The sequence below is a fragment of the Dipodomys spectabilis genome, unplaced genomic scaffold (assembly GCF_019054845.1).
Source record: "Dipodomys spectabilis isolate Male_0828 unplaced genomic scaffold, ASM1905484v1 ptg000108l, whole genome shotgun sequence".
NCBI classification, from domain to species: Eukaryota; Metazoa; Chordata; class Mammalia; order Rodentia; family Heteromyidae; genus Dipodomys; species Dipodomys spectabilis.
The window spans coordinates 8844919-8864862 of NW_024870785.1; the positions used below are offsets into that span (position 1 = coordinate 8844919).

A 19944-nucleotide genomic window follows, 5' to 3' on the forward strand; every position below is an offset into this window, starting at 1 on the left:
ATTGTAGTGAAGGCATAATACAAAGAAGAAGGGTAAAGAGGGCTGAACATTAGAATTGGGATCAGTAGACTAAGGTTAGTAGCTGGGTGACCTTGAACTTTCCAAAACTAAGCTTCCTTTTCAGCAAAATAGGGGCTAATCCCAGCTCATCAAAATCATGGTATGAGTACCCTATGAGGTAGGATGTGGAAAGGGCTCGTACAGTGTGTGAATATTAAAAGAGAAGTAGTGATAATGGTTTTGGTGGTGGTTGTAGTCATGCAATACATAATCTTCATCTCTGCCTTGATGGAAATAGATTAATACTTACCCATTTCAATTCCCTTGGCTCACTTCCCAGTGACTAAAGGTATATTTTTGCCAGTCACCTGGCCAATGTTCATGTTAAAACAAACTTTTGACTTCCCACAAAAACAGTGGTATGCAGGACTACAGATATCTAAGTCAGAAGAGCATCAGAACATCAATTCTGTTTAGCAACTGAAATGCAAAAAGGAGAGAGGTGCACAAAAGGAAGCTTTAGATCACCAACAAAGTGAATAAGAATTAACTCTAATAAGAACTTGACAAACTACTTTGCAAGTGGGATTCACATTTGTATGGATCTGAATATCCGGGAGAGTAACAGAAGATTTTAGACTTTAGAATAGATTCTGCCTGTGAGCCTCTGGCTCAATGGTATTTGAGGGCCCTGCCGAATCTGAAGCATGCAAACAAAATTTGATTTGGCTCTGAGGCCTGGATTTTTGCAGTTTGCCCTGTCTTGGATGGTCTGTGGCTGTACCTTCAAGGAAACTGTTGGATGAGCTCCCAGTTTGCTCAGCCAGCTGACTCCGTTACAAGAGGACTTGTCTCTTTCCTTTCTTTGTCCAACCTAGAGGACAAAGAACATGGCAATTAGTGGTTAATCACAGTGTGTGCTGGAGCCTGCCACAAAAATGAAGAGAGACAAACCCCCTCCCCATGGCAGACTTTACAGATTATCCCCCCTAAAAAAAGTTCTCAAATAACTACCTTTAAGGGGACTGTAAAGAGAGAATGTGGATGCATACATACACACACACACACACACACACACACACACACACACACACACACACACACACACGTGTCCCCCTGCAATGACCCAAAAGGCTGGATAATAGCTAGAATGCTGTCACCCACAGCAATGACAAAGTCTGAAGCAGAAACATATATGTATACATATATATACAGATCCTTAGAGTCCCCCCTCCCTTTAAAATGATACGTTTGATGGACCATCATACAGGAGAATTAGCTGGCATTACACTCTGTGACTGTATTTCAATTCATTTCATGAGGAAGAGATAGAGGCTAATGAAACAGCTATAATAATTAGCCACAAGTTAAGTCTTTGTGGTGGGAAGCATACGGGATTTAGAGTCAATCAACTCTCTTTGTATTTAAGCCCTGTAACTTGCTAGGTGATAAAGGTTCAGACACATTGCTGAGCCTTGGTTGATTCACTTGCAAAACGGCAATAGTGTCTCTAAATTGTTTGGAAAGGAATAAAATACCGCACAGTCCCTGGTACCCAAAGAATGTGCAATACAAAAACAACTAAAACAAGTCCTAGGCTTCTCCAAATCCTGAGCATAGAATGTAGTCATTGCTCTGTTCTTCAAGGGGCTTTAAAGCATTTAAAACAAACAAAAATGCTTATTCATTCTTCAAGGCTAGAAGGAGAGAGTTGCGATTTTCTCTTTCACAGGCAGGAAATCTGAGGCATAGAAAGAGTAAAGGACTTGCCTAATGTCGCATCAAGCCAGCTGCAGAGCTATAATGGGCCGTGGCTCCCACTGAAATGCAACTTGTCTTCACCTTTCAACATCAGGGATAAGCTAGCTACTCCTGTCTGAGCTTTAATACCATCAGTCTAATTTTCCAGATTTTCTCTAGCTGCTGATCTTGAGACCCTTTGAGGCTTTGGGGAAATCACATGGGCGATTTGACCTTAAATCTCATGCCACTGGCAAAAGATTAATTGCTTAGACCTGGGAAGGGGCCAGACAATTCTGTGTAGCTGAATAACAGCATCGTCTAGGGATGTGTCTGTCCTGACAGATTTAGTTAGTACATAATTGATAAATCGAGAGTTTGTATAGCTTCGCTTCACAGATAGATAGAGAAGGCAACAGGCTCCCAGAGCTGACATTTACAGAAGTCCTACCAGTGTTTTGTAACACTGAACCTGGATCTTCTGTCCCTCTCCATTGGAGTACTGCTCATTTTCCAAGGCTCTTTTCTCAGCAGGCAATAAGATGAAGAGATCTGACAAAAGTGCCACCTTGCCTAGTGAAAGAAGGCTCATCAGTTGAGCAACTGTCACATGACTGCTTTCAAAATCTTATTTGCCCTGATCCTAGGCAGGTTGAGATCAAAGAGGGATCTAAGATAGTACATAGCAGCTTGGAGGGATTTTTTTTTCTTTTCCTATCACAATCAGAATCCAAAAGAGATAAAGGGCAGCCAGATGCCATCAAAGCTAAGATAATGGTCCTAAACCTTGGGCAAGAAATGTTGTATATCTTGACTCTTGTTTTAGACACCAGTATCATGACAGCCTTTTTAGCAATGTAAACTCTGACATAACATAGAAACCTCAGCTTCTATTTCTTTGACTTTGATCACCCACTACATAAGTTTGGGGTTTTTTTCCGAATAGAAGTAATCTGCGATGGATTTTGTTTTTCACTGCAATTTGCATCCAGAGCTCAGAGAAATTTATTGTAAGATCAGGTTGTCTTTAATTTTCACTGATATCTAGGATCTAGCCAATGTACTTCAATCTTATCACTTACTATTGTAAACATTTGTCCCAGTAACTTAGATCAGCACATCACTAGTTTATAGTGTATAAGATCTAGTACTCAGTGGATGGGTTTATGTCTTTGTTTTGGGATAGTAGTAAATAGAGTAGGCACCAAATACCGTCTCTTTCCCTCACTAATAAAAACCCAGTGACTGTGCATTAGAACACTTAGAGCCATTTTTTTCCGAGTGTGTTATTACTTTCTGAATACAATTTACTGAAATATGTCATTTTTATCACTTGGGAAAAATCATATGATACATAATTTTAGTGCATATATGTCACTTTAAATACTAAGTTTGTGAGATTGTTCCTAGAAACTTGTTCCTCTGAGCTAAGACACTGGTTTTGTCTTCTTTCATCAGATGAATTAGAGAAACTGGAACAAGAGAGATTGGCCTTGGAAGCCACCATCAAGGACAATGAATGTGCAGAAGGAAGTGCAGGCATCCGAGGCTTGTTTAAAAAAGCTGGCAAGTTAAACATTACTAAGCCAACTCCTAAGAAGGGTAAGTTGTGTTTTGTTTTGTTTTTTAATTTTACAAGCAAGACTTCAAGATGAGCCATTATTTGAACATCTTTATAGAGTCTTGTATCTAAGAAACTGGGGGAACTGAATCTAGAGAGAGACTGAGAAACTTATTTCAAGAACTATGGGCACAAGTGCTGTTTATCAGCTTCATTAAGTTGTGAATAGAGGATCTAGCTAGAACCCTAATTTCAGAAAAGACATCTTTATTACACATCAGAATGCTTGGCTTAAAACTGCATTGATACCATTACTACCTGTAGATTTTGACCAAATGGTTGAGTTATCTTTCAATGTCTGTTGCTACATTCCAGGAACAGAGGACCAAAGTACGAGGGAGTTTGTTGTAAGTTTTTTAAGTAGGTACATAATTCAAATATCTGTTTTAGAAAACTGCCTTCTTTCCAAAATACTTTAGGCAGGTCTGTCTTTAATGAGACCCACAGTGACCTCTGCTGGTAGAAATGTTAATGTGCATTTCTTCACATTTAAAAAAAAGTCCTCAAATGGAAAGACCATTTTTCTCAGAGGGTCTCCACAGAGCAGGATCCAAGTTGAAACTTGGCACCTTCAGGTCTAGTTGACAGTAGACAACCCTTCTAAGAGGCCATATCCTACTCTGTAAATGATTTACTTATTTTTGCTTCTCCTTCTATGATAAACAACTCAGGGGGCGAAATTTTACCAGTCACATAATTGTATATACTTACAATGATGGGAAATGCTAATTATCATCTCACTTAAAATGCTAGAGGATTTCTCGAGTTTCTCATCTTTGGGATGAGAGAGTTTACTATTTATTACCAACCTTAAAATGACATGTTGCTTCAAAATACTGTGTTCAAATCTGAAGTTGGAGGTTTATCAGGACTTTCAGGATGTAAAAATTAGTAACAAGGGGCTGGGAAGGTGGTTCAGTGGTAGAGTGCTTGCCTTATATGCATGAGGCCCTGGGTTCGATTCCTCAGCAGCACATAAGCAGAAAAAGCCCGAAGTCACGCTGTGGCTCAAGTGGTAGAGTGCTAGCCTTGAAGTGAAGAGCTGAGGGACAGGGCACAGGCCCAGAGTTCAAGCCCCACAACTGACAAAAAAAAAAAAAAAGTAACAAGATCCTTTTGAATATTGAGTGCTATATTATTTCCTTTGCAAGCATTTGGTTTATTTAGACATCATAGATGTTGTGTTACATGATACCATCTAGAAAAGCGGTGGAAATTCAGAAATCATAGCTCTATACCGTCCCTTTCTAACGGGGAGGAGGCAGCATTGATGTCCTCCTTAATGAAAGGAGCAAGCCTGTTTCTACATCACAATACTTGTTTTCACAAAGACAAAAAAAAAAAAAAAAACCAATGTGCTCCTCTAAAAGTCAACATATCTCAGTGTTCACAAAAAATAATAATGCCATCCATAGCTTTTAATACCTAAAAGTTCAAACGCAGCTCTAACATGAGCACATTCACGATTCTGGGCTTTATTTAGGTGGGTGACAACTCTTTTGAACTCTAGATCAAACCTTGAGTCTGACTTCAGGCACAAATAATGACTCCCCCAGATCCTTCCATTTGCATGTTAGTGAGGGCAGAGTTTGGTCCATTATACAAATAAATGTACTTTGCCTCTCACCAGTCTTAGGGATATAGAAACAATGTAAGATAATTGCTTCAAAACTGACAAGCCCCAAACAAGGAAACAGAATGAGACAGAACAAAGCAGCTTCAGAACCTCCTAGATCAGAGCAGGAGCTGTGAAGAGGCTGTCACTTCTATACTAAGCACTACACTGACACCACCTCTTTGAAATGGAGTTATGAAGTCATAGCTTTCAAAGGCAAGGAAATGAGAAATAATATTACACAGGAAGAAAAGGAACGTCTACTGACAAATAGAAACAAGGATACTGCTTAACAACTGATTTCCTAGAACACTTGTGGTTTTCTTGTTGGGGCGAAAATTATATTAAAAGTTTTATGGCTTTTATGCAGTTTTAATTATTACGCAACTACAGATACTGTTTCTCTGGATGTTTCTTTCCCTTTTTCATCTCATATGTGAACATTTAAAAGTAGCTGCAGTGATTTTATCTTAGTTTCACAAGACTCCTTGAAAGGAAAACATCACAGTGAGCCAGGCCAACTGTGAAAACAAACAGAGAGTTCAAGGCACACCATGGCTCCTGGCAAACTAAAATTCAGACCTTACACCAGTTGTGGAACTTATACCAAAAGGGGGCTCAAATGAATAAATTCTCCCAATGAAAAAATTCCATTGTTTATCTCTAAAAAACCCAACCACCACAATGTTTTACTTTCAAGTAAATCTGAAATAGTATTTAGGTGACTTATATTTGAATTTTAGGAATATATTTTAGGTCCTGTATCAAGTTATTTAGCATGGTTACATGCCTAAATAATAATTCTGCTCTAAGATAAGAATATGGAGAATATGAAAATAACTCACTGCTTTATAATGAGACCTGTAATCATAAAACCCATACCAAATGTTTATTTGGCTACTCAAAGTGATCTAAATTACTGTGAGATTTGATCTTTATTTCTACTTTTTGGAGAATGAAGTTTCCTACTTAGCTAGTTATAAAAAAACAAACAAACAGGAGGACTGGGAAGGAGGCTCAGTGGTAGAGTGTTTGCCTTGCATGCATGAGGCCCTAGGTTCGATTCCTCAGCACCACATAAGCAGAAAAGGCTGGAAGTGGCGCTGTGGCTCACATGGTAGAGCGCTAGCCTTGACCTGAAGAGCTGAGGGACAGCGTACAGGCCCAGAGTTCAAGCCCCACGTCCAATCAAAACAAACAAACAACAACAACAAAAAAAACCCAGGAAATCCTGACTTTTCTCTGTTGTCTATTACAAACTTACTTTATGTCTATTCTCAAAAGACAAATATATATACCCATTTTCTCTTTCATTTCAGACAGCAGCATTAACAGCATCCAATCTATGCATGTTGGGGAGTTCAACCAGAAACTGGTAGAAGCCAGTGCTCAATTTAAAAAGAAACAAGGAAAAGGAACAATCGATGTTTGGTGGCTGTTTGATGATGGAGGTAAAAACTTCCAGAATAATATACTAGGGAACAGGATTCCAGTCGATGAGTTAAAACCACAAACTGAATGGGAAAACATATGAAAATGGTACCAAAGAATAACACTTCTGATTTACGTGTTTTAAATTGACTTTGACTATAAATATGAATAAAACTACAAAGCTCTTCTTTTAACTTTCAGTGAGAAATGCTAACTCTTTCTTCCTATCATAACTTATTCTTTATTTTAGGGTTAACACTCCTTATCCCCTATATCTTGACTCTCAGAAAAAAATGGAAAGACTGCAAATTAAGAATCTATGTTGGAGGGAAGATCAATCGCATTGAGGAAGAAAAAATTGCGTAAGTAGTTTACCTCGAATGTGATTGGTCATTTCAGATGTTTGTCACTTTCGAGTGTTTGGTTGTATGTTTGTCACTTTCGAGTGTTTGGTTGTATGTTTGTTTTGCCAGTCCTGGGGCTTGAACTCTGTGCTTGGGCACTGCCCCTGAGCTTCTTTTGCTCAAAGCTAGCATTCCACCACTTGAGCCGCAGCTCTACGTCTAGCATTTTGTGATTAAGTGTAGGTAACAGTCTTATGAACTTTCCTGCCCCATCTAACTTTGAACCATTATCCTCAGGTCTCAGCCTCCTGAGTAGTTAGGATTACAGGCATCAGCCACTGGTACCTGGTTACTTTAACTTTTTTTAATTTTTAATTTTATTGCTATTCTAAAGGTTAATGTACAGAAAGATTACAGTTACATAAGTTAGGTAACGAGTACATTTGTGTTTGAACCATGTCACCTCTTCCCTCATTTTCTCCCAGCTTTTCCCTCCCAACCCCAAGTTGTACAGTTCATGTTCAACATCGTCTCTGGAGAGTATCACTGCTGCATTTGTTCATCCTTTGTCCCATTATTTCAGTGCTCCCCCTTACCCTCCTCAACTAGATAAACTTACATACAAGACACTTCAATGTTTTAAGGGTTTTAATTTTTAAGATTTTTTTAAGCATCTTTGATACACAATAGATTTAAAGACAAAAAGCACCATGACAGGCCTTATATTTACCTGATTTTCTGGCCAGTAAATTATTTGCAAAATTATTCTAGTTATTGTCTTCAAGTCTTCTTATCCCCTGCCACAGTGTTTTTAAAAAGGAACTTAAGAGTGTCATTAGCTTATGTAATGGTTATTTAGCTCTGACTGGTAAATGTATATGTAAAAGGAAGGCCCTAAAGGGACTGATTCATGGCGGAGTCTTCTTGGCACAGCACATAGAGAAGAATTACGAAACAGACAGCCTGCACCTTGTTCCAGCCCCGCCCTACTGCCAGGTTTAAATGGATATGGAGAACACTTCCAATTGAAAAGGAGGAAAGTCCCACAGGGAATCTTTGTGCGTTTTACATGATTTAACCTTTAAGAGCTGATATGTAGGGTGAGAATAAGGAACATGCCAAGAGCATGGTCTGTGGTAGAGAATTAAAGAACCATGTCATCAGCTCTTGGTCCCTTATGTATACTAAAGTCCTGAGCCCAGAAAGTCCTGAGCTTCCAGAAACTACAAAATAATGGCAAAACTTTTATTTAGTAATTTTTCACATGTTTCCCCTTTTTAGGAGGAATTATGATACACACATTTCATCATGTATTAATAAGTATGCAAATACACCTGCAAGGCAGGTGCTTTACCACTGAGCTCTGCCCCAGTCTTATTTCCTGCCCAGTCATGTTCCTGAGCTGTGATTTGGCTTTCTATCATGGGATTTTTGGCTTTCTATCATGGCTGATCACCATGCCCTACTTCTTCAGTTGTCACAGAGACTTATGGACTTTCCTGTTCAGGTTGGCCTGCAATAATATTCTTCCCAATCTCAACCTCCCATAAAGACACCATATCTAGCTATGAGTTGAGAAGGGGTCTTGAGAACTTTTCTGTATGGGCTGGTCTCAAACCATGATCCTCCCATTTTCATCTTCCCAAGTAACTAGATTACAGGTATGAGTCACTGGTGCTCAGCTAATTAATATTTCTTAAAGCCTCCAGGATCATATTGAGACAATTGAAAAACTTTAAGATAGATTAGATGATATTCTGGCATCAATGTAAATTTTTTACTTTCAAAACCCATTCTCTTTGTATAATAGAACGTTCTTGTTCTTACAAAATATCTCACTGTAATATCTGGGAATAATGGGGCCTGGTATATGAATATTACTTTAAAATAAAAGATAGATATGTATATAGGTAAATAGGCAGGTGCATTGATAAACAGGTATAAAAAATAAAGAGAATGACAAATTACATAGGGCAAAATGTAAACAACTGATGAATCTAGGAGTTTTAAAATACTGTTCCTACAACATTCCTGTAGTTTTGAAATTATACCAAAATTATTAATTTTCAGGAAAAAAATTCTAATATGTAAATCACACAATATACAACACAATACATAATAGCTATAAGAAAGTATCAGTAAATTCAGTATTTTCACAATAAAAACAGAAAGTGTCAGTAAATATTAAGACTTATCTTTCACATAATAAGGGAGTGTATTATCTTCCCTGAAAGATGAATGCAAAGTTGTTTGCTATTTCTAGTGTCTGTATAAGAGTTTTTTATTCATTTATTTGTTTGTCCATTTATTTCTTAAGACATAGTTTAGCTATGTAGACTAGGCTAGCTTCAAATCTAAGATCATTCTCCCTCATCAGGAGTGCTAGAATTACAGTTGGGTACCTCCATATCTGGCCACAGGAGTTTCTTTATGATTTCATTGGAATAGCTTGATTCTTGCTTAACGTGTCCAACAAGTGTTGAAAATAAAAACCAAAAGGCCTCTGTCTGAAAACTAAACTAAAATAAGACATGATTGCTTTTGATATCTTAACTCAAACACATACATACACACACAAAAAGCCTTTGATTGAAAATAGGTATACTTACAAGGATAAAATATTTTTCTATTTTCAGAATGGCTTCTCTTCTGAGCAAATTTAGGATAAAATTTGCAGACATCCATATCATTGGAGATATCAACATTAAGCCAAACAAAGAAAGGTAAGAAACACTTAACAAAATGCATTGATTATTCATGGTACTCTTACTCTCTTTTGTTGATTATCAAGAGGGTACGAACGGTAAACATTTACTGAAGTGACTTCTCGATAGGATATATAAAGGAAGGCCTTCAAATAATCATAACATTGAACTATGAATCACATTCTAATGGGAAGAAAAGCTTTCCTGGTGAAGGTAAGAATAATAAGGAAAACTACTGCAACACAGGTTAGTTTGCATTTTAGAAATGTCCCTCCTGTTTTTGATCTCCAAGTTGGCAAGAGTAAGCACAAGGTCAGACTATTCTGACCAAAGCAGTCAGGAAGTGGGGCATCCTAGATAGAGGAAGGGCTCTAATAAGAGAAGCTGTTTGTACATCAAACAGCTTGGCCCAGTGATAGTACCAACTCTTCAGGGCTATTGTAGCCTTTAAATACTAGGCCTCAATATTTAGGGCTTATGATATTTGGATGGACCCTCTAAAATCATCTGAAACCCATAGAAGAAATAATATAATGGCTCCAAAAGGAGGAAAAGAATGTAACGGTATTGAATAATTATTTAAATGTCTTCAAAACATGAAATCATTTTAACTATTCTTTTTTTTTTTGTCAGTCATGGGGCTTGAACTCTGGGTGTAGGCACTGTCCCTCAGCTCTTCAGCTCAAGGCTAGCACTCTACCACTTGAGCCACAGTGCCACATCTGGTTTTCTGGTGGTTCATTGGAGATAAGAGTCTCACAGACTTTCCTGCCTGGGCTGGTTTTGAACCGCAATCCTCAGCTCTCAGCCCCCTGAGTAGCTAGGATTACAGGCATGAGCCACTGGTACCTGGCTTTAACTATTCTGAATTGTGAAATGTATCAGTTCCACTATTGGCTTAGTCATTAACAAAATACTATACACTGGGCAGCTTGACCAACAGATACTTCTCACAATGCCAGAGGTTATGAAATCCATGATCAAGATGCTAGTTGATTCAGTATCTGTTGAGGGTCCTCTTTTGGGCTTACAGGTGGCTACCCCATCTCCGTGTCTTTACAAGATGGGTAGAGAATTCTAATCTTTAATTCTATCACAGGGGCTCCACCCTCATAACCTTTTCCTCAACCTAGGCCTCACCCTTCAACTATCATCACTTTGATGCTTCAGGCTTCAATAGATAAATTTTAGTGGAACACAGCCAGTCCATAACAATAATATTTGAGATTCCAAAGGTACAGAAGATTGTCTGGAATGATTGAGCTAATTATAAATTAAATGACCTATGCAGAGTTATAGTTTAATATAAATGTGTTCCATTGCTTATAGTCTTAATGACATATTTATCATTGCATTTAGATGCAATTTAATACACTTGATTTAAAATGGAATGAGACCTTCAAGAGTCAGCATACAGAAACACATGAAGGTTTCAGAATAGTTCGGGTCTTACTATCCTCTTAGGCCTCTTTCCTGGTCTTTTACCACTATTTGTCTTATCTCTGGCTATTCATGGGGAACTGTAATTACTTAATTCTTCTTGTCTTTACTCTTCTTTTAATTTATTGTTATCTGTATGAATTTGTTGTTTATGATATTATTATTTATGATATATTCTCATTAAACAGATAAAGTTGAATTTCATGTTCTTTGCGACTTTTCAGGATTCCTCCAAAACTATGGATTAGTTAAAATGACTATACAAAACACCTATACTATGATAAGAAACTGAACTTGACAAATTTAACTTGGTCATACTACGTATTTCCTTGTATTATACATACTTCTAATAACTTACATTCTTATATTTATACAGTTACAAATCCTTAAGGAAAATAATAATGTATTTATAATTCTCCTTGGTATGTGGAATTACCATTCTGATAAGAACTAGTTTGTCATACAAAGAGCTCTGGTAACAACCTTTACATTGTGAGAAAGCAGGCTCATCTTAAGTCTCCCAATCTCTTTCAGAAAACAGCAAACCCTTAATAGTTCCTTACCAAGTACCATTTACTGACAAGCCAACGCTTCCTCAGCTGTCAGACTGGGCATTTTTCTGTTGCCTAGACTATAGTCACCATGTCCTCTACGGATCTGGGGTTTTCTCTGATCTCGGGCTCAATGCTGGACACGAATCTGCCACCTATTTCTTTTTTTTTTTTTTGTCGGTCGTGGGGCTTGAACTCTGGGCCTGGGCGCTGTCCCTCAGCTCTTCAGCTCAAGGCGAGCGCTCTACCACTTGAGCTACAGCGCCACTTCCGGTTTTCTGGTGGTTTATTGGAGATAGGAGTTTTATGGTCTCGCCTGCCCGGGCTGGCTTTGAACCACGATCCTCAGATCTCAGCCTCCTGAGTAGCTAGGATTACAGGCGTGAGCCACCAGCGCCCGGCTCTGCCACCTATTTCTTGTAGCCAAATTTTTCTTACTGTAGTTTATCTCTGTGGCAGGTTGTGAAGAAGGTCGGGGGGCTGGGGGAATCATCCTTATGGATATAAAAGAACTCTTGCAGCTAATGTATCTAGTTCAAGTAAAAGAAGCCATTCTCTAGAAGGAGGTGTGCTGAAAAAGCCATCTCTTCTCTCTTCAGACTTCTGCCACAACTGGTATCATATTACTTTTAAAACAGTCACATATCTGATGTTAACAAAGGCTCTTCCAATATTTGAAAGTTATCCTATTTTAGAACAAAGGGTAATCACTTCTTACATCTCATATATGACCTTTGGCAGCAAATTTGACATTAAATTTGCACTAATTTGTATAAGGCAACTCCTCTGGATGGGTACATTTAAGAGAAAGAGATTTCTTTCCCTAGGATGATATAGCCCCTGAGCTTAGGATTTGAAACTAGAATACTGGCCCTGTTTCAGGCTTTGCTGGATGGGCACTTCTCATCTATTCATTCTCCACAACTATCTCCTCAACATGATTCTTTCTTGGTCATTTCTTGATACACAGTGTGAAAAAATAGTTTGCCATTGATTCCCATGTTGGAGGCTAATGTTCAATGCTCTTAAATTGCCTTTAGTAAAATTTTCAACTATCCAGGAAAGGTCAGTAACTCTTGACAGAGGCATTTTGTCATAGAAACATTGTCTATAAATATGGTAGGGTAAGAGTGACACTACAAAAGCAAAATTAATGAGAAAATAATCGACTCACAAGAAACTGAAACACTCTTGTGGTTAAATTCCATTTTTATTGTGTAGATTGAATTAAAACTCATGGGGCAAAAAAAGACAACAATCTTTATATGGAAATCAAAGATAAACTACAATCAAGAGGAAATTTTTATAAGAACCATGAGGAACTTTTTTAAGTTAAATTTTGTTACAAGGAAAAGATAAAGAAGATATGTCAGCTATTTGCTAATTTAAAAATGATTAATTCTTGTTCATATTTAATAGCATGTGCTGCTTAGCTTAGAATCCATTAAAGAGTACTTCAGGAAAAAAATCAGCTTTAATAAGAACTAAAATATAAAGCTGGAGCTAGCTTAGTATCATCTAGCTAGGATTCAGGGATGAGTGCTCTAGAATGAAGAAATCAAAAATGAATGTAGACTAGGAAGAGTAAGAGTTCAAATGATAAGAATGGGTAAAGACAATCCTATTATAACTTATGGTATCACTTAGCACATTTCACTTACAAATAAAACAAAACCTCATAGTGACTTAAGTGATGTAATTTATTGTTATAAATAACAAAACAAATATAGTCTAGCTTTCAGGTTAACCTTCATAGAAACAGTGAATTTTGTAATAAAGGACTACTTTTATTTTATTCTATGCTACTTTACAGGACAGTCATCAATTAAAAGTTGATTAGGCTTGTAAAACAAGGTAACTCCCAACAGCATCCAGGACTACATATGTACTCATGTATATTTAGTAGGAGAGAATCTTTGTTCCCCTCATACATTGAATTCAAGTCCTGAGTGCCATTCAGGATGCACTGATCTAAGCCACTGAGAAATTCATAGCGTTCAATATAGATAACACTGGGTACCTTCTGGTTCAAGCCTACCTGAGTTGCCCATCTTGGACAATTGCTGTGTCCGAAAATACACAATTGTACTAGGGTTGGTTGATGGTGTGGTCAGAGTTGTTTCCACTCGTACTACAATGAGGAAAAAGTATAATGTAGATGTTGCTGAAACAAGTACAAACTTCTACTCCACCGTCTATTTCTTAGGAAGCTATTTTTTTTGGTCTTGTTTTCTAACCAGGAATGATCTAGTATAAGGTACAAAAGGACTCTCACCTTGACAAAAATAAGTACAAGTAGAGCTTAAACTCTATTTGAGAGCTTCTCCATGCCTACCTCAATCTCCTTGCTGTTGTGTGAAGTGAATATCGCTCCTTTTTGAGGTACTACCCACATGTCAGAGCACTCTCACTCAGATCATCTCACTAGCTCCAAAAAGCAATTGTCACTCTCCCTTCTATAGTGAAGTCTATGACAAAGGAAGAATTGGAGAAAAAAATAACAACACAAAACAGGTTCTCTAGACCTTTGCATAGCTCAGGCCACTGCACAGCTCTCTATAGCAAATGAAAGTATTGCATGGCTGAAAGAATAATAGGGCACCCCTGGCCTATTCCTTCCTTGTCTCTATCTACCTTTCTAAGTCAATACAATGGAAATCTATTGCATTAACTATCTCTTCAGTCCCTTAACAAAGCCTCACTGGCAGGCACAATTTTACTCCTTTGTAATCTCTTCACTTTTATCTACAAATCCTAAATCAGGCCAACTGATGAGATAATTAAGCTCATCACTTCATATTTTAATTTCTTAACAGCATATGGAGTCTAATTATCATTCATTGTAAAGTTACTAAATTCTAAGTAAGCTACGTTATATAAAACCAAAGAAAATTATTCATGCTTGAGATCATCTTAAAACAGCATACTAAAGACAACTTCTACCATGAATTACAAGCTTTATTTTGTGCTATTGTTTTAAAAATAAATCTTATGAGATTCTTATATAAGACAAGAATGAGACTTTTCCTGCAATTTAAAAAATGTTATATAGCTCTCTGATGCTACTTCTAGATTTCCCTTCAATGATTTATTTTTAAATGTTTTAAAATGGCCTTGGATTCTTAGGCATTAAAATATTATTGATTTTTGTCCTTAACATGCACCTGAATAATAGTCATTTGGAAATATCTGACAGCAACATCAAACATCAAGACAAGGGCAGCATTATTTGCAGCGGACATCCAAATCGTTCTAGAATCAATATACTTGCTGGAGCCCTTGCTTTCCTCTTACCTGCCCACAGCCTCTTGGCATTACCATGTGGATGAAAGGTGAGGGACACCCACCCACATCCCGATGAGCCTGGTTCATCTCCTACAAGTCATGGATGAATGTCTCCCGAAAGAGTCATTCAAGCAGATGGAAAGTGGTATGGGGGCTAAAATGTCTACATTATACCCATGTTTTGTACTGTATGATGCAGAAAATGTATCTACAGAACAGTCACTATCTATGTTTTTGTATATTAATACTGAAGATCTAATACCTCCTAGGTTGACAAGGACTCAACACATTAAGTCCTTTCCTTGGGTAGGGAAGGAGTACTATACCCGTGGTTTTACTCACTGTAGCTCTTGGCAGAAATGATTCTTAAAAGATTTGCATGACATTCAGCTCTGATTCCACAGCCAGCAGAGCCAGTCACACCAAGAGTATCTATGAAATAATGAGTTAGTTTCCCACTGTGACGCCTCCTTTACAATTCCAATTTCAGCTGGAAAGTCTTTGAAGAGATGATTGAACCATATCGGCTCCATGAAAGCTGCAAGGATTTAACTACTGCTGAGAAATTAAAAAGGGAAACTCCATGGAAAATTACAGATGCAGAACTGGAAACAGTTAAGGAAAAGGTAACAACTTGTCTTCCTTAATTTTTACTTTGCCATCTCAATAGCTGAAAAAAGATGGACTTAAAAATTAAGAATTAATATATCTACTATCAAATTGCATTATTGAAGGTCTAAGCTTTCTAAGGTTTCAGTGGCTTTTCCATTGCATTATTGATACAAAGATTTAAAAAAACTGCATTTTTAGCTTTCCTATAAAGTTACTTTTAAAGTTTCAAAAAACAGGTTATTGTTAACATTTTGTGAAATCTTCTTTTAAACTTTATTTTTACTAATCTAAATAATGTAAACCACTATGTGTGCAATGTAGAGAAAGGTAGATTGACGCTCAATTTAACATAATAGCAACAACTAAAACAGTAACGTGATGAAGATAGCTGTGAAAAACTAGCAAAAGTATCTGAGGAAATTCAAGATGTGTTTGGAACAAAGAGCAGGAAGTTGTAAGATGGACAGAACACAGTGAGCTTTGTGAGAGTCTAGCAGGAGCAGGGCTTGGTGGCTAATGCTTATAATCCTACTACTTCAGGGAATGAGGCAGGATAGTGAGTTTGAGGCCAGCATGAGGTGCTGAGCAAGACCCTGTCAAATGAAATTGATCATAGTGTGGATAAAGAAAAGGGTTGGGATTCAGAATTAAAGGAATCAACATCTAACTTAGTCATTAAGGGAAAGGGACCACAAGAACTTCTAAACTACAAAATCTGAATAAGCTATATTAGGAAAGTGAGCTTGGAAAAATTAAGAGAATTATTGAAAGTCTCTCAGATTTGGTGAGAACAATACTGAAGTGAAATCATGAATTCTACTTGTAATAAACTGCCCAGTTTCAACAGAAGTGTATCATCTAGTAGAGAAAATTAAACATCTGAGCATTGGTTTCTGAAACTAGTGAAATATAAAATCACATATTACTCTAACAACTACAAAATAATTTCCAAGTGATTTTTACCCATGGCTTTTTACTTGAGATCAGCCCTATATGGCCTTTTCCTTTAAAAAAAAAAAAATATATATATATATATATATATGTATGTATATAAGATGGTGGCTCATGGCTCATGGCATACACTAAACAAAAGAAAAGAAATGGACATATCACCTGATGTGGCAGAAATAGTTGTATTGTCAAAGCTCACAGAATCCACAAACATTATAGTCTATGATAATGGCAATTTGTCTTGTGAAGGTTAAAATGTTTTTGTGACTTTAAGTATCATTATCTCACAATACTGTAAAATTTGTGAAATTTATGTAATCACTTAATCTCAATGGAAAATTATTTTTTAAAAAGATGGTGCCTCATACCTGTAATACAAGTACTCAGGAAGCTGAGATCTGAGGATTGCAGTTTTGAGCCAGTCCAGCCAGGAAAGTCTGTGAGACTCTTATCTCAAATCACAGAAAAAGCTGTAGATAGTACTAAAGCTCTAGTGGTAGAGTGCTAGCCTTGAGCAAAAAGAGCTCAGGGACAGTGCCAAGGCCCAGAGTTCAAGCATTAGGACTGGCAAAAAATATATATAGTAATATAATTCATAATGTATTCATATATTATATATCATAATTACATCACATAATTCATGAATATTCATTCATAATTGTGGTAGAACTACACTCTACAAAATCTAAATGTTGTCCACAGAGTTATCGTCAAGTCCGACTGAATGAACTCTTACAGGAACACTCAAGAGCTGCCAACCTCATTGTTCTGTAAGTCTTATTGCTAAGAAAGAATCGTAGAAGGAAATTTAGGATGAATGGGTTTATTAACTTAAAAGCTCAGGACTCTTCATTTGGAAAGTTAATAAAGAAAAGTAAAGTTTGATGGTGTGGGATTTTAGCCAGTGAAGGAAGATGAACGTTATCCTGCGGCCCTGACCCTTGTGGCTCATGGGTTTTAGAGGGTCTGGACAGGCTTTGTGTCAGGTATGACCCACTCACAAGAGTGGCCAAGAGCCCATGTCCACCTAGAAGCTAGGCTACCAGAACTCCTGGACCATATTCCAGAAGCCTGAAACTGTGGAATTCCTTACCAACAGTTCCAAGACCAAGACCCACAGACATCTTTCCTGGGTCAGTGTCCCTGAGCTGGTACACATGGGCCTCCTTGCCTGCAGTGTGGAAAGAAGCCACCATGGTTACACTCTATACTCTGGTCCCATAAATATTAGAAGTCCCATATATGTTAGTGGCTACTGGAAACATTAATGTGTATTGATTAAGACTGGTAGCTAAGGCTGAGTGTGGTGGTTTACCCCTATAATCCCAACACACAGGAGACTGAGGCAGGAGGTTCACAAGGTCAGGTCAGCCAGGAATACATTATGAGACCATACTCAAACAAAACAAAGCAAAACAAAACAAACAAAAAGATTGGTTGCTAAAATTGAGAGAGAGCAACCATTTCATATTTATATCATTAACTGAGTCCTGACTATCACTCTTAGGCAGTTCAGGAATAAGGTCCTCCTGAACTGTGGAAGGGGTTCTAACAGTTGGTTCTGAAGTTTCTCTATCACCTTAAAAGCTTTAAGTTACTGGGGAAAGATATCATTTCTAAAGATATCTAAAGGGGAAGGTGGATAGCAGTTGTTTAAAAGTTATCTATTTAAAGAAATGTTAGAATTTACATTTTTTTAATTTTGTCTTTACAATGCCTGTGCCTAATTTTCTGGCTTATAGATATTTGTGTTATCTGAGCAGTGCCTATATTTGGTATTTGTATTCAAAATTATTTCTGTGTGCTCATTTTACATGAGTGTGATAAAAATTTTAGGCCACTGGTAATTAAATAGTTCAGAAATGCTAATGATGTTACTGCCTCCTGTAATTTTCATTTTGGTTTTTAATTTTTCTTTTGTGCCATCATTAGGAGCCTCCCAGTGGCAAGAAAAGGATCTATATCAGACTTGTTGTACCTGGCTTGGTTGGAAATACTCACAAAGAACCTCCCTCCTGTTTTACTGGTTAGAGGAAATCACAAAAATGTTCTGACATTTTATTCTTAAGATATGAAAATGAGAATATATTTTAACATATGAATAATTGAGAAGCATGTTCCATTACTTTGTGCTGTATATCTGATTTATGAATATGCAGACTAGTCCAACAGATTCTACATAACTTCTGTTTTTTAAAAAAATTATTATTAGATAATGAGGGTGTTTTTTTTTTTTCCTATCAGCCTAAGGAAGCATCAAAACCAATGCTACTTAGTTCTAGGGAAAAAAATTGTTATTGCTGTAGATAAAAAAAAGAGAAATTAATCAAATCCAAGCAGACTTATGCTCATGATAAACACCAATTTGGTGCCAAGCTCCTCCAGGCAAACTTAATCTTTTGTTTCTAATGGTGTTTGCTGTTAGGCCCTGGTGTAGGCCTTAGCCTCACAGCAGGTTCTGAATAAATGCTTATTGACAGTCTCATGCAGTGACCAAGGGTAGCTATCAAAGGAAAAGACCAACTGGGTAGGAGGCATGATTCCGCTTGGCCTCCTGAGAGGCTTATGCCTACAAAGAAGATTTAAAAATCAATAACTGAAAACTTTAAGAAGGACTTCAGTCTACAAAATGTTTAAAGCAGTTACCCAAAGAAGGTTTATTTAATGTAACAGATAATATACTTACAATGATCTGTGTGATGGCTGATAACATACAGCTTGAATTTGCTGCTGACTCAAAGTATATTAACTAGGTGAGACAGCAACACATATTCCAATTAAATATTCTATTCTTAGCATTATAAACACCTGTCCCTACTCAACATTTTTAAATTTCTATCATGGTATTACTGTTCATATTTTTTCCTTCTAATTAAGTGGATACTACAGATGAAATAAAAAGATGTCTAATCAAAAACTAAGTGCTACAAATTTTCAAAAAATATTAAAAAATAGTTAAGAAATATATTCTGAATCACATATCATATATTTAGTTACTTTCAACAGATAATTCTATGAACTTAAAAGAATAATTATGATGTGGAGTGGAGAAACTTGGAAATTTTAACGTATTTAGGTTATGATTTTTTTTGTTTTTTGTATGTATATCTAATACTTAATTGTGTTGACAAACCAAGAAAAAGCTGTTTTCCTGATGAATGGCTTGATTTCCTTTCTGCCATACTTTGACTATTTTAAGAAAGCATATGGGAAAAATCAACTTGAAATAAAAGCAGTAAAATTCATTTTCTTTGGCCTGGGACATGTTCTTGTTTTTACTTTTCTGCTACTAAGTTTGTCATACAATGGTGTATCATATGTGAGTTTCAACTTTACAGTCAATGGCTTTGCCAGTGGATTGGTTAAGGCTGAGACTCAAGATTAGGATTTGTAAACCCAGCCTCTTGCAGGGATGACTAGAGGAAAATACTGGCAGTGTTAAGCAAAGACTAAGCAGCTGGAGAGCTTTATTTGAAATCCACATCATAGTCCTTAATTTGGCTCCAGATTAACCTCCCCTCTTCTGCCCTATGTACTTCAAATCTGAAAGACCAGAAACCAGTAAACATCACCCATTATCTTTTGGGTCTGACACTTCTCTCCTGAGAGGGTGTCTGGGAACTGCAGGGAGTAATATGTCTTTTGCAGC

The 19944-nt window shown here is 37.1% G+C and overlaps 1 protein-coding gene across 5 annotated transcripts in view; it reads left to right on the forward strand.

Annotated features, from left to right (window-relative positions):
* The window catches only part of Slc12a1 (solute carrier family 12 member 1), an 81356-nt gene extending 61816 nt beyond the window's left edge, over positions 1-19540 (forward strand). For all 5 annotated transcript variants that reach the window (XM_042687808.1, XM_042687807.1, XM_042687806.1 and 2 more), the window contains 7 exons: positions 3199-3342; positions 6296-6427; positions 6658-6769; positions 9388-9474; positions 15223-15358; positions 16998-17065; positions 18228-19540. In XM_042687808.1, the coding sequence (XP_042543742.1) occupies positions 3199-3342; positions 6296-6427; positions 6658-6769; positions 9388-9474; positions 15223-15358; positions 16998-17065; positions 18228-18363 (815 nt within the window). In that variant the 3' untranslated portion in view covers positions 18364-19540. The remainder of the gene's footprint in view (positions 1-3198; positions 3343-6295; positions 6428-6657; positions 6770-9387; positions 9475-15222; positions 15359-16997; positions 17066-18227) is intronic.
* The last annotated feature ends 404 nt before the right edge of the window (positions 19541-19944 follow it).